This window comes from Neoarius graeffei, chromosome 19 (assembly GCF_027579695.1).
Source record: "Neoarius graeffei isolate fNeoGra1 chromosome 19, fNeoGra1.pri, whole genome shotgun sequence".
Classification (NCBI taxonomy): Eukaryota; Metazoa; Chordata; class Actinopteri; order Siluriformes; family Ariidae; genus Neoarius; species Neoarius graeffei.
The window spans coordinates 21,842,208-21,857,999 of NC_083587.1; the positions used below are offsets into that span (position 1 = coordinate 21,842,208).

At 41.6% G+C, this 15,792-nt stretch overlaps 1 protein-coding gene across 3 annotated transcripts in view; it reads left to right on the forward strand.

Moving 5' to 3' along the window:
* The window catches only part of prex2 (phosphatidylinositol-3,4,5-trisphosphate-dependent Rac exchange factor 2), a 266,799-nt gene that overhangs the window by 164,126 nt on the left and 86,881 nt on the right, over positions 1-15,792 (forward strand). For all 3 annotated transcript variants that reach the window (XM_060899865.1, XM_060899866.1, XM_060899867.1), the window contains 2 exons: positions 8,650-8,872; positions 9,033-9,240. In XM_060899865.1, coding sequence (XP_060755848.1) covers positions 8,650-8,872; positions 9,033-9,240 — 431 coding nt within the window. The remainder of the gene's footprint in view (positions 1-8,649; positions 8,873-9,032; positions 9,241-15,792) is intronic.

The following is a 15,792-nucleotide window of genomic DNA, read 5'->3' on the forward strand; positions in this document are numbered from 1 at the left end:
GCTGACTACGGGCGAAAGGCGGGGTACACCCTGGACAAGTCGCCAGGTCATCACAGGGCTGACACATAGACACAGACAACCATTCACACTCACATTCACACCTACGGTCAATTTAGAGTCACCAGTTAACCTAACCTGCATGTCTTTGGACTGTGGGGGAAACCGGAGCACCCGGAAGAAACCCACGCAGACACGGGGAGAACATGCAAACTCCACACAGAAAGGCCCTCGCCGGCCACAGGGCTCGAACCCGGACCTTCTTGCTGTGAGGCGACAGCGCTAACCACTACACCACCGTGCCGTCACTCGGAGTATTTTGGTTACCAATTTTGTTTATTGTGTTTTTGTTCAAAATACAGTGCTGTGAATTATATCTATTTTCAAAATAGTAAGAAAGCACATGTTCATTAATTGTCTTAGAAGCATTATTTAGTACTAATGAGCACATTTTGTTTCACAAGTGTAGTGTAAAGACTCAAATAAAATAAAAAAAATTAAAGCGAATAGCACAAGTTTGCTATCGGCTTTTCAATATATGTGCCAAAAAGCTCAAAAGATCTTACAAAACCTTTCATTCGACCTTTCAGAAGGACCAAACAAAAGCTGTGATAATCAAAAGGTAAATTTTCTTAAAATAAACACCACTTACTCGATATCGAATCAGTAGCCTTGGTGAACCACGAGGTGAATTTCGTTTATCTTTTTATCTGCCGATTATCTTCCGATACTATGAAGTTATAACGAGGTTTCTTTTATTTCGTTTCTGGTTCTGAAGTTTATCAAGAAGTAGAACGGGTAATCGAACTTGATCAGGATAACCAGAGGTGGACAAAGTACCCAACTTCATTACTTAAGTCAAAGTACAGATCCCACTGGTCAAATGTTACTCCGATACAAGTGAAAGTTGTCCAGTCAAATTTTTACTTAAGTACTGAAGTACTTGCTTTTAAAAATACTTAAGTATTAAAAGTACATTTTCTGTCACTGCATTGTTGTATTATTGCCACAACGCTTACAAAACCTAACACCGTTACCAAAGACAGAAATGTGAATTCAGAACATGAACGCATGCTGTGCATTATGGTGGTTTAACATTAAGCTAGCTAGTCAGTGATGCGCCACCTGACATGCTAGCAAACTCTTTTCAAACTCAAAATCATATTGGGTAGCTAATGTTACTAGAAAAGAAAGATTTCTACATTCTGTTTATTTGGCAAGATTGTGCTAAAACATATTTCTGAAAGGACTTCAGATAAGTTAACGTTATTCGTGTTAGCGTAACTCCGTTTTTACATGCTAACTAACAGTGTCCAAGTTAACTAGCTATGTGTTAACGTTAGCCGTGGACAAGGCTACGGCGACTTGACGGGCAAATCCATAGAAAGCCATTTGAGTAACCAGACTGCATAGCTATTGCAACGTGATCGCTAGCTCTAAAAGCACAGACAACTTTGTCGCAAGCTATCTCTTGGAATAAAACGTTTACAGACCTCAATATGCTCCCGCAGGTCAGACGATGAGTTTTTGTAGGCCGTGATGTGGTTCGTTTTCAGCAAACAAAGCAAACGTTTAAAACGAAACGAATCTTTAATCCTTTCAGAAAACTGAAACATGGGTTCTAGGTATGGCCATGGGTGTGTGTGCATTCCCCAGAAGAAGCGCCTCCTTCCATTCTGCCATCAACTGATCGGGTTCAAATAATGATGTTGAGAAATAACTGAACTTGATTTTATCCAGTCCATGGACGTGACGTGACCCGAGTGATTACTGATCGGCTGTCTCAGTGTCACCTGCGAAAAAAAACAATCACGTTTTAGAAATGAAAACAAAAAACATCCACTTCCAAAGCTGCTTCATAGTAACAAGCAACGAGGACCTTGATGGAAATGTAGCGGAGTGAAAAGTACGATATTTGCCTTTCAAATGTAGTGAATTTAAAGTCATAAGTTTCCACAAAAAAAAAAATACTCAAGTAAAGTACAGATACTGAAAAAGTGTACTTAAGTACAGCACTCAAGTAAATGTACTTTGTTACTGTTCACCTCTGAGGATAAGTGCTGATTGGTTACAAAGTTCCGCTATTGTTACACTCATTCTTACATTCTTACAACATGATGACATAGTGGCTTCGCTACTTGTTCTTGTGTACCTTTGATAATGCGAGATCAACTGTTCGTATCATGAGATCATGAGTCGCCGTTCTGGTGATTGTAATGCTTATGCGCATGCGCGGTGCACTATTGTTACACTCATTCTTACAACACAATGACATAGTGGCTCTGCGTCTATGAGGCAGTAGCTACAAAAACAGAAATGAGTAAGGAATAAAACAGTTCAGGACATGCTGTTATAGGTAAACAATCAGTGATGGGGTGGTGAAGTGGCTGTTTTTGGTCCTTAAAGGTCATAGGCAAGGGTCGGAGGTGGAACATAGAATATCAACTTTATTGTCTAGAAGAACGACCCAAAAAGCCAATTCAATCTTCCTGGTGTCTAATTTGCACCCTAAAATTGAATAAAACAGTTAAAATATACCGTTTTGCCCAATTTCCGAAGGTTTGTTTACATCTCACTTATGCGCACTTTTACCGCCAGGGGGCAGTCGTCGTGACGTCATTCAAGGCCAGACTGGGAGCAGCTCTGTGTTTACCTGCGAACCGAGCACACGTATACAGACTTTGGTCGTGAGAGGTTGTGTAACATGTCTGAAAGCGATAGCAATTTTGAAGTAGGAACTCTCCAAATTGAATATCGAGAAGTGAAACCATATCTGTATGAACCTATGGCCGTTGCGAAGCAATCGGTGAATGTGGCTCACTGGTTTGACCGTGCGGCCTCGGAATCAGACAGCGACTCGGCCGACTCTGATCGCGGTGACCCCGGACCTCAACAAGACTCGCGCCCAAACGATTTATCCTGGTAGTTATGATAAATTCCTACTTTCGTCGTAATACTAAATAAGAGCCCTTTTGAAGAATAATTAAACCGCCCTCCCTAGTGGATATAGGGAACGATTACTGGACAGTGCGCCGGTAGGCCACATTAGCCTGCCATCCGCGGCATTATACTATTTATAGCCGACTCTGAGCGAGGAAATATCCCTTTATCTCATTTCCACAATGATTGTACAGGATCCCTCAGGATTCCTGACTTGTCAATTGCAAGCAAAGGTAAAAATATTTACCTCCAATCTTCTCCTTTTTGCTTGAGCGTTGCTGCTCCATTTCTTCTTTGACTGCTTGATTTTGCTTCACGCGCACAATCCACTCTCTCCACCTCGTCTCCTCTTCCAGAAAAAGCCAACCCGCTTGCTCCGCCTCTTCTCCTCTTTCGGAAAAAGCCAATCCACCCTCTCCGCCTCTTCTCCTCTCTCGGAAAAAGGTAAAAACTTCTTCCTGAACCGGTCCCGTTGTTACAGTTCACTGCACAACAATAAGGCATGGGGTTTTTCTTTGGAAATTCCCGAACGCACTTCTGTGCTCAAGCCGAACGGCCATGTAAGTAAACGGAAGTGGACTCAACTCAAGCGGTTTGTTTGTCTTGAATGACGTCATGCGCCGAGTGGTCATAAAAATCGCCGAACAGAAATTCGCCGCGATCCGCACTCACTCATTTTAATTATTACTTATTAACAATACTTCTTGGGACCAGAAGAAAATTACAGAGGGTTTTTTAACATATAAAGTTTCAAATGTGCATAAAATTAAAACCGTTGCCTATGAGCTTTAAACTCCACAGCAATTTGTCTGTGATTACATTTTTTAATCAAAGAATAACACATCATATTGCATTTTTATCCATTTATAGTTGCATTTAATATTGTGGAACAGCCCCAGCGTGTCATGCTATGTTAGAGTGTTATAGTGTTATAGTATATAGTTGTTCCCTCACCAGCTTCTTTTTTTCTCTTTTTGTCTTGAAGTTCATAAGTTTCCCATGTCGCAAAAATTAAAGCTAGAGCTTTATCTCGATGTTACAAAGTGTTACAAAGTACTGACACTGGAGACTCCTTCCGAAATGTTACCACATTAATAACTTGGCACATTTTTCCATCCATCCATTATCTCTAGCCGCTTTATCCTGTTCTACAGGGTCGCAGGCAAGCTGGAGCCTATCCCAGCTGACTACGGGCGAAAGGCGGGGTACACCCTGGACAAGTCGCCAGGTCATCACAGGGCTGACACATAGACACAGACAACCATTCACACTCACATTCACACCTACGGTCAATTTAGAGTCACCAGTTAACCTAACCTGCATGTCTTTGGACTGTGGGGGAAACCGGAGCACCCGGAGGAAACCCACGCGGACACGGGGAGAACATGCAAACGCCGCACAGAAAGACCCTCGCCGGCCATGGGGCTCGAACCTGGACCTTCTTGCTGTGAGGCGACAGCGCTAACCACTACACCACCGTGCCGCCCTGGCACATTTTTTAAAAACAAAAATATGTGTAGTGTCCAGCATATACAATGAGTCATTACTTTAAACCTGATACAGTATTTAGAAGTGTATTAAATATATAGGACATGATTATACAGTAGAAGTTATTTATAATCATCTGGGTGCCACACAGATGAGGATGGGTTCCCTTTTGAGTCCAGTTACTTCAAGGGTTCTAGCTCAGGGAGTTTTTTCTGAGCACCGTCATCTCAGGCTTCCTCATTAGGGATACATTTATAAATTCATGACTCAGACACACACAAAATAAAGTTCGTTACTGATGACTGGTCTGTTTTTGCTTTGCAACACTCCGGCACACACACCTGCCATCAGGAGGGTTTTGGGTTCTTATTGATCAAGTACATTTGAAAGTGATGACCTGGGTTATTTGTTGTGAGTGTTTATAAAACCTGCTTTTTAATGATGAAATCATTTCACCGTGGATTAATTTGCACACTCAGGCTGGTCAAAGTGCAAAAATGTTCACGGCAGTGTGAAACAAAGTATTAGAGAGTATGAAAGAGGGATCAGGCAAGTATTGTTGCATCATAAAATCTAAGAGCCAATCACATTCCTGCATGCAAATGAAGACACTATGCAGTAGACTTTTGTCAGTTTTTAACCCTCTCTCCAGCTGCTTTTATACAAAATGAATCAACACTTTCTGGCGAATCAGAATTGAGAATTCAATCTCATTAACCACTTTTATTTAGCTCTCGATTTCTTAATGTGCATAAAGTCTAGGCATTATTTCTATGCTTGGTTTCTATGCTCCAAAGATTGTGAACATCATCAAGAGCTTCCATGAGGGTATGCAAGCCAAAATATCTGTTGCAGGAGAGCTTTCCAAGGAATTCGTAGTTTCATCCGGCCTTCGTCAAGGCTGTGTCATGGCACCGGCCCTATTCATTCTCTTTTTTCCTTACATGTTGAGAAAGGCACACCAGTCAGTGCCCGACTTTGGCATCAACATCCGCCACAAACAAGACGGCAAGCTATTTAACCTTCGTAGACTAAAGACCAAGTCTGCAAAGGTAACACAGCTGAGCGACTTTCTCTATGCTGATGATGCAGTGCTCGGTACCAACAACCACAGGTCACTGCAAGATAGTATAAATGTGCTCAATAAGACTTGCAAAGACTTTGGGCTGACAATCAGCAAGCCAAAAACCGAAGTCATGCATGTTAACTGTCTAGATCCACCTGCTACTACCATTGATGACTTTACACTAACGAAAGCACACAAATTCACCTACCTTGGTGGCGATCTGACCGATGACGGAAATCTCGAGCCTGAGATAAAAAAGAGGATCAGTAGAGCTCCTTCCGCTCATTGGCAGCTAGTTGCTTTGATAGGAAAGGGATCTCAATAAGCACCAAACTTGCAGTCTACAAGGCTATTATCCTACCAACGCTACGCTATGGAAGTGAGACATGGCTCACACTAGCTCACCAGGTCCACTTGCTAGAATGTTTTCATCAACGTTCACTCTGCCACATCCTCAAGATCAGATGGTGGCAGCACATCACAAACGCAGAAGTGCTAAGGAGGGCTAATTGTAACACCATCGAGGCAATCATCAGGTCAAACCGACTACGTTGGCTTGGTCATGTCTGCCGGATGGATAGTAACAGGATCCCTAAGCAGCTTTTGTTTGGAGAACTAGCCAAAGGTAAAAGATCTAGAGGAAGACCGAAGAAGCGATGGAAAGATTGTGCAAAGGACGATCTGAGACTTTGCGGCTTCCCGGGCAATTGGCATGATCTGACAGCTGATCGTGACACATGGCAGCGCAAAATAAGATGTGGAAGGGCTTTAGTTGATGCAAGTCTTCTGGAAAGAGCAGCGGCTAGACGCGCTCATCGAAAGAGATAGTCTGATGAATCTGGGGTCTCCAATTGTCGCTTGTGACATGGATCGCAATGGAATGGAATGGTTTGTTTGTTTTATTTCATTGTCGACATTTATTTGTGTGCATTTATTCTTCAGCATGGTACTTTTCGGATGTTAAGTAATCAGAACTATGAATGAGCCCGGGCGGCACGGTGGTGTAGTGGTTAGCGCTGTCGCCTCACAGCAAGAAGGTCCGGGTTCGAGCCCCGTGGCCGGCGAGGGCCTTTCTGTGCGGAGTTTGCATGTTCTCCCCGTGTCCGCGTGGGTTTCCTCCGGGTGCTCCGGTTTCCCCCACAGTCCAAAGACATGCAGGTTAGGTTAACTGGTGACTCTAAATTGACCTTAGGTGTGAATGTGGGTGTGAATGGTTGTCTGTGTCTATGTGTCAGCCCTGTGATGACCTGGCGACTTGTCCAGGGTGTACCCCGCCTTTCGCCCATAGTCAGCTGGGATAGGCTCCAGCTTGCCTGCGACCCTGTAGAAGGATAAAGCGGCTAGAGATAATGAGATGAGATGAGATGAGATGAATGAGCCCGCACTCCATTGAAAAGGGGTTTGATTTCTACATGACATTGCCGGTGGCACGGTGGTGTAGTGGTTAGCGCTGTCGCCTCACAGCAAGAAGGTCCTGGGTTCGAGCCCCGTGGCCGGCGAGGGCCTTTCTGTGCGGAGTTTGCATGTTCTCCCCGTGTCCGCGTGGGTTTCCTCCGGGTGCTCCGGTTTCCCTCACAGTCCAAAGACATGCAGGTTAGGTTAACTGGTGACTCTAAATTGAGCGTAGGTGTGAATGTGAGTGTGAATGGTTGTCTGTGTCTATGTGTCAGCCCTGTGATGACCTGGCGACTTGTCCAGGGTGTACCCCGCCTTTCGCCCGTAGTCAGCTGGGATAGGCTCCAGCTTGCCTGCGACCCTGTAGAACAGGATAAAGCGGCTACAGATAATGAGATGAGATGAGATGACATTGCCATGTGCGCCGCCACCAGAGGCCTGCGGCATTGCTATTCATAAAGTTCAAAGCAACGTTTCAAGTGCATTTTGAATCTGGTTTTGTTTGCACAGATCGCTGAATTTGCAAAATATGCAGCTCATCTGAGAGTCATTTCCTCAAAAGGAATATATTCCAGTTCCAGTGTTGTGAGGAATCGCAGAAATATTCTCACGTACAGCCTGTTGATTAAAGGCGTCTTAAGTAGCCATGCTTTTATTTTTCCATATTATCTCAATGCATAAGCGTGAGATGGAAAATGAGTCGTGGGGGTGCCGAAAATGGCCATGCCGATTAATCAGTGGATTGTACATGCTCCAGAAATGTGTTTGTTGTTTGTTCGAAGGCCTTGTTTTGGCACTGACTTGATTATCTATTATGTTGTAGCGGGTAAATGAGTGTGTAGTCCACCAGCTGGAGTGCTGAGTGCTGGTGATGAATGAGCTGTGCATGTTGTCAACAGAAATCACTACCTCACTGTTAGCAGTTATGTTTAGCCCAAACATCACTAAAGCAATGCTTTTCCATGGCTGAAAGCTTTTTAAAATGTTAAAACTGCAGTAACTGTAATGGAAAATGGCTGCTAGTGAGTAGTTTTTGACTACATACAAAATTAGCTCGTGAAAATTCCAGTGTGCTTCGAGTCCCTCGCTGGGCTAGAGCTAGTTAGCTATTTCAGTGCATGATGAAAATAACCTTGTGTATGATTATTTAGCCATCATGACTTTTTTTTTTCCCCCGTGATTTACAAAAAGTCAGCTCATGTTTTGGCTGTGAGCTATCGTGTTACGGTATGTCTACTCATCGCAAATGACATACAGTACATCATTCATGTCTCGCTAGCGTCTTTATTTTCTCTCAATATGTTTAAAGCCTTGCGGTGACAGCTAATTTAAGCGCTATGCTAAAACATTTTGTTTCAAAAGTTGTTTACTTGTACATGTATACGCTACACAATCAACACAACTTACTACTGTAGCTAGTCAGTTTTCTCTGTAAACATTACCTAGCTTTGCTAACTTGACAAATTAGGCTATTTATTTAGAACTAAGTAGGTTCATTGACATGTATTTTTCTTTCCAAGATAACTGCATGTTGTGCTAAAGGATAGCGCTAGACTTGATTTAACGCTATAGGTAAAGCATTATGGAGCTTGTCATCACATTGTGAAAGTCAATAAAGAGTAGGATTTGTGTCCTTTTCCGGTTGTACTCCAAGAAACTATGGATAAAAAAGTTAATAGCCTGGACACGAAACCTGTTTTTCTGCTTGGATAATTATTTGTCCACACCAGAAACATTCACACTAACCCGATTTCTGCTCTCAGTTTTCACGGGTGCTGAAAAACAGAGCCTGGCCTACGTTCAAGCAAGCCAAGACCAAGGTGTCGCCTCTCCATAGCAGCGATTTCTGCCCAACAAACTGCCACATTAACGTGATGGAGGTGTCCTACCCCAAGACCACAACATCTCTGGGAAGCGCTTTTGGTGTGCAGTTGGACAACAGGAAGAATTCCACGCTGGAGAAAGGAACTCATGATGCTGAGCAGGGTGAGACGGGATACACTGAGGTTTGGAAATTAGGACAGCTTTATACAGCATATTTATTTGAAGTAAATGTGATTTCCCCCCCATATACTGATAATCCAATGCAATACTGATTATAGTCAAGCTTAGAAAAGTACAATTTGACACTAATGTGTGTTCTCAGGCAAGCTGAACCCCATGGTGCATGTGCAGCACTGCATCACCAGCATGGCCGCTCCATCAGGACACAGTCTGGGCCGAACAGAAGGGCACGGCCTGCGCTTCCTGTTGCGAGAGGAAGACCTGCTCACGGTTGACGCCTACCACAAACTGCTCACCAAACTGAACACAGCAATGAAGGAGATGGAGTGCTACACCGGACAGATTCACGAGTAAGCGTAGTCTTGGATTGTGCGTTAATAGAAAAATATAAATCATATTTTCATATTTCATTGTTTTAATTTACATGGGATATAAAAAGTTTACACACCCCTCTTATGGAAAAAAAAACCCAAGCTCATCTTTATAGGTTATTGTAAGTTGTTCTTTTTTTTCAACATTTTTCATTGAATGTTATTGATTCCTAGATCACATCAGTAGTGGAAAAAGATGTGCACAATTTTCCAGGACTTTCCATTGGGTTTCTATTATCACTGGTTCAAATCCAATTCCTTGCTGTTAGATTAGATTTTATGAGGGTGACTAGGGTAATAAGGTTATTGTAAGAAGAAAAAGAAAGTAAATATTCTTGTGTAGGGACTATTAGTGTTGTAGTCAAGACCACCTAAACCAAGACCAAAGTGTATCAAGACCAAGACTTTGAGGGGTTGAGATCAAGTCAAGACCAAGACCAAGACAGGGTAAGACCGAGTCAAGACCAGGATCAGATCAGTGTGTGTGAAGGGGTGGGGGAGGGCTGACATACGTTAACAGGAAGAAAATGTTCAAATTAGCAACGAGTCACGTTATTGGTTGCATTTGAAGCAGGAAATTTTACATCCAATCACAGTAACAATGTTAACAAATCAGTCAGATAATACACAGGCAATTTAGTGAAATCCCTACAGCTGTGGTCTTGACTGGTCTTGAAATAAAATCCCGAGTCCTCTGTGTCTGAGAGTGAAATAAGACCGAGCAAAAATGGAGTCGATTCTGAGATGAAACCAAGATCTTCAAAAAGTAGTCTTGAGATCAAGAGCGGTCTCAAGTACTATAACACTAGAGATGATAACTGGTTATGATGGATGGAAGATCTATCTATACATTAGTTCTATGTTAAAGCTGTAGTTTGGTCAAAAAATTTTCCCTTTTAACCTCAATGTCATGTGTCTGAAGCACTAGAGCCTCAAAACTAATGTTGCATACATGCTGCCAAAAGCTGTATAACCATTTTACAAACTATTTTAGTATACGAGTGATTCCACGCTTATGGGTCCTGAAATGGGGACATGAACTTATTCACCTAAAACCATTTCTTTTTTTACCATCAGGTCACAAAACATGTAATCTTTAATGAATGATATGTTAAAAGATAACTTTAATTTTCTGAGATGTAATAAAAACATATTTATATGCCAAAGTCAAGCCTATGAGTTCCAAAATGATGTCTGTTCCATTACTTCTGTTACGATTGTCCATCTCGCGTCTGTTACAAATTAATTACAATCTAGCTATATACCATGTTAATCTTATTGAAAGAATGTGTATGTTTATTCTACTACACATGTTTATTAATTATATTTGCTAAAACATCATCTTCCTATGTTTCAAAAAGTAATTCTACATTGTTAAAATTGAGAATATATATGTCCACAACACTTCTGTTACGTTCTGACTTTGGCATATAAATATGTTTTTATTACATCTCAGAAAATTAAAGTTATCTTTTAACATATCATTCATTAAAGATTACATGTTTTGTGACCTGATGGTAAAAAAAAGAAATGGTTTTAGGTGAATTTTTAAAAATAAGTTCATGTCCCCATTTCAGTACCCATAAGCGTGGAATCACTCATATATAGATACATTATTTAAATGTGTACAATTATACTGTGGCTCTTTATTGTGTCCAGAAAGATTTATTTTCCTAAACATTCCACCCATAGATAGTTTTCATTACAATTCTCATTAAATTCTATTTGACATCATTTATAAGGGGCGGTACGGTGGTGTAGTGGTTAGCACTGTCGCCTCACAGCAAGAAGGTTCTGGGTTTGAGCCCAGTGGCCGACGGGGGCCTTTCTGTGTGGAGTTTGCATGTTCTCCCCGTGTCTGCGTGGGTTTCCTCCGGGTGCTCCGGTTTCCCCCAAAGACATGCAGGTTAGGTTAACTGGTGGCTCTAAATTGACCGTAGGTGTGAATGTGAGTGTGAACGGTTGTTTGTCTCTGTGTGTCAGACCTGCAATGACCTGGCGACTTGTCCAGGGTGTACCCCGCCTTTCGCCCGTAGTCAGCTGGGATAGGCTCCAGCTTGCCTGCGACCCTGTACAGGATAAGCAGCTGCTTATAATGGATGGATGGATGGATCATTTATAGTATAATAGCTATGCTAATTTTGGACTGTGCTTTCCCTCACTAAAACAAAATGAGAAAACCCACAGTCCCAAATCCCAGGTTTCAACATCTTAGTTTTGCTTAGGTGATTTCTAAAAACACTGAATTCATCCTGTATTGTTTTTCCTTATATGATGACGAGATAACCCTCGTGGTCTCGATTGAAATTCGAATCTATGATGCATCTACCGTAGCTAAACATGTGCTGTAGGCGGTTCTCACACCAGACTAATTAAATCACTCAGATCACTGTCAGCTCTTAGCAAATGTTCTGCAATTCAATGGCCCTAATTATTACTGTTCTGTGCTTTAACATGGGCTTGTAGTGTACAGCAGTCTGTTCAAAAGCTAATTAACTTGCTGCATAGTTATTCATTCGAGACTTGCTAATGCTGCAGACTGCTTTAACTACCTGTTCCTCTAATAATCAGAACATTTTCAGCATTTTATTAAAGTGGACATGAAAACGTGGGATTTGCTTGTGGTGGAGAAAATTTAATTTAGGTCACTGGATATTTATGGACTGAGAGTTCACGATTCATTCAGGATTTAAAGGCGTATTTTGGCTTTGTTTACAGCTATGAGGCTCATGGACAAGTTAACAAGTAACGGGAATCTACAGTATCTCACCCAAAGTCTTAGCAAACCAGAAGGGCACTTCGTAGAGTGAATACCTTCACCAAGCCACATTTATGAACATCTAAATCAATTCACTTGAACCTAGGATAATCCTAAAGCTGTACACCAAATTTCATCCAAATCTGTTCACGACTTTTTGAGTTACGTTGAGAAAAGACAAAAATAAAAATAAAAAATCCTGGGGCCACATATATATCCAGATTTATATCAAAATCTAATCAATTGTTCCTTGGCCCATGGAGGAAAGGTGGTTTCCTCCAAATTTCATCAAAATATGTTCACTACTTTTTGAGTTATGTTGGGAACAATAAACAAACAAACGGAGATGAAAACATAGCCTCCGCCAACAAAGTTGGTGGAGGTAATAAGGGTATAAACCCTACCATTCCTTGTCACTGGGGTGGTAAAATGATATCACTCATTGGGAAAAGTCAAAGCTTTCATGTAAAAATGAATTATAAACCATTTTGATCAGCTTTCCAAGTGAAAGATACAGAAGATACTTCTGAAGATACAGCAACAAGGAAAGGTACAACAGATCAATTTCAGTCCCCAGTTCCTGCTTCCCAAAAACCAAAGCTGGGATGGTATTCGAACGCTGAATGAAATGTTGTTGATAATATCATTATAACTGGACCAAAGTTGCAATATTTGCAAAAAAATATATTGTTTTTAGGCAACATGACCAATTTGTCACGATTCTCAAGTAACATAGCTACAGAGTAACAATTCTGTAAATCCAGTCAGCTAATCATGTAGCATCAGCGCAGTGCATACAGCCATCCAGGTCCAGGTCAAGAGCTTCATTTAAGGTTCACAACAAAATGCAGAATGGGAGAAGAACGTGATGCTGGAAACACTGGTCGTAGTTCAGAAACTCCAGGGATTTTCACGCACAACAATTTTTATAGTTGTACAGAATGGTGCAAAAATAAATAAATAAAGACAGAGAATGGGTTCTGTTGTGGTTCATGCACCAAATTTTGAACCGTTCAGACATTTCGACCAATAATAAATTGGTTCAGAAAATGAAAAGTTGGTTCCCAGCTGGAACCAGAAGATAGCTGGTTTTTCCAGTGTGAACCGTGATGACATCAGTGGGCGTGTCATTCGTTTGGAGAGTTTCTACATCTTCTTATCATTAGTAGCTGGTCCGTGTTTGGTTTTTGGATGAAAACAAATATCTGCAATCATGGAACAAAAGCTTGCAGGAAATCAATGCGATCCACCATCTTGCGACTACTGTTTACTTCCGTTGTGCATTGTGTAAAGCCTTCTATTCAGGGTGCATCCTTGATTACAACAGTTCTGCTCAAAACTCATGAAAACGTGTTTCACTGGCACCGATGTTCAAAGAATTCTGAATGGAACTGGTTCAAGAACACGGTCCCTGTTGGTTGAAAAGTGATGTGTGAGCCATAGTTCTGTGGACAAAAAACAAACAAACAAAAATCCTCGTTGGTGAGGGAGCTTAAAGGAGAATGGCCGGACTGCTTCAAGCTAACAGGAAGGCTACAGTAACCTGAATAACCACTCTTTACAACTGTGTTGAGCAGAAAAGCATCTCAGAAAGCACAATATCCAGTAGGCTCAGTGGATATTCGAGTAAATTTGATTGCTTCTCCAAACTATTCCTTTAGAAGCTTCTTTTAAATATTATGTCCCATTAATCTGGCTGTTTTATCAGGACTGTGTGTGTGTGTGTGTGTGTGTGTGTGTGTGTGTGTGTGTGTGTGTGTGTGTGTGTGTGTAGTGAGACTTCCTGATCCAGTGGTGCTGTTGAGTGCTTCATTGTTTACAAGTATATGAATGTAGAACAGGAAATTGGACACTATAAAGTCAGGCCGCACATTAAAAAAAAAAAAAAACAGCTGAGAGAAGAATAGGACAGAACTATAAATGTCGCTCAGGCCAAACTATTTTACAGCAGGGTTACTGACCATCCAAACAAGCTTAAAGAAAAGTTTCTGTTTCTCTTTTCCTGTCTCCCAGTCCGTATTCGGAACCATGCATTGTGCAGGTGAAGTTGTACGTTTGTGTTGCCATTTGGAGCATGTGTATATGTGAAGCTCAGTGGAATGGTGCGAGGGCCAGTAAGGGGTTAATGACTTTCCTCACAGTAATGAGTCTCTCTAGACTGCTTATTCCATCAGTGTATCTGCCTCTGAATTAAAATGGCTATCGACCTCCACTGGATACAGAATCCATTGCCGAATGAAGAGCTCAGAAATCAGAGACAACGTGAATGATTTAGTGATTTACAGCCATGGTGCTCTCTCTTCCTTCCTTCCTTCCTTCCTTCCTTCCTTCCTTCCTCCCTCGCCTGTTCTTGTGGGACAAAAGGACAATTTGTTCATGAAGTCGCTTCTCAGACTCTTAAACACTTGATGATAAGTCCTGAGGGACAGGACTAAAAATATGGATACTCAAACTGTTGAACTTTTGTATCTGACCCTGGAGTGGCATGCATACAGCTGTACGTACGAACAAAGTCCTTATCAACAAGTCTTGCCACTCGGCAGCCATCTTGGTAACACACCTGGGGGCTACCAAGACCAAGCTCCTGTCAAAATGAATGAGAAGAGAGCCATAACATGACTTTGCCACAATATAAGCTTTAAAAAGACACCCCCCCCCCCCCACCCCCACCCCCACACACACACACACAGTGCAACTGGTTTATACACCTGGCTTATTCTTGGTTCAGTAGATGATTGGCTTTTTGGGGAAAGGGGTGGGACATGCGCATACAACCACCGTCTTTGGCATTACAGACTTTTCCCACAGATTTCTATTCAGGATCCTTTAAGTGGGATGTCTCTTCCCCTCATGACCCTACTGCCTTCAAAACGTGTCCTGACAAGCATCCAGCTATGCTGTGATTTATTTATTTATTTGTTTGTTTCTCTCATACCATGCATTGCGTTTTATTTCCTGTTTTACGCTCTTCACATTCCAGCCTTTCTTTTCTTAGCTATGTTTCATACACAGACACCTTTAATTAGTAAATCTTTCAAGTCTTTATTTTATCTCTTAACCTATTTTTGTGTTCTTGGAACATTATAATCACATCAGGTATCGTGTAACAGTTCAGGAACAAAATCCTGAAAACCGTGTAATGAAAAATCAATAACTGAAACCACGTAATGTCATCTGAGCGTCTGGTCCAGATCACTTTTAATGAATAAGTAATGTATGTGCGCAGGAATACAGAGAAATATTGATGAGGCGTATGAAGCAAACACTAAACTGCTCAGACTGAATTCAGAGTGGGATTGGATTCATTCTGTTTTTACATTTCTAGCATTTGTAACATTACAAATCCTTTGTTACTTTAAATACTATTTAAAATAAAAGAAATACATATAAACTGAAATAGTTATTGGCACAGTGTGTACCTTTTCCACTTCACAGCTCTAGAGTTTGATTTTGGGGTTAGTGAGGATTAGTGTGTGTGTGTGTGTGGGGGGGGGTGTGTGTGCTTCAAATGTTCTCCCATTGTCTGTATGGGTTTTCTCCATGTTCTCTGGTTTCCTCCCACCTCAAAAAGCACACCAGGAGGTTGATTGGCTGCATGAAAGTGTGGGTGGGTGTGTGTGTTGCCTAACCACCAGGAAAATAAACACAAAATGAAGAAAGACTACTAAACATTAATAAATGATGTAGATGTGCTCTCTCAGTACACAGGAGCGAGAAAGAATACTACGGTATAGACAAGCAACATACATGCAGATAAAGTATTGGTACTAGCC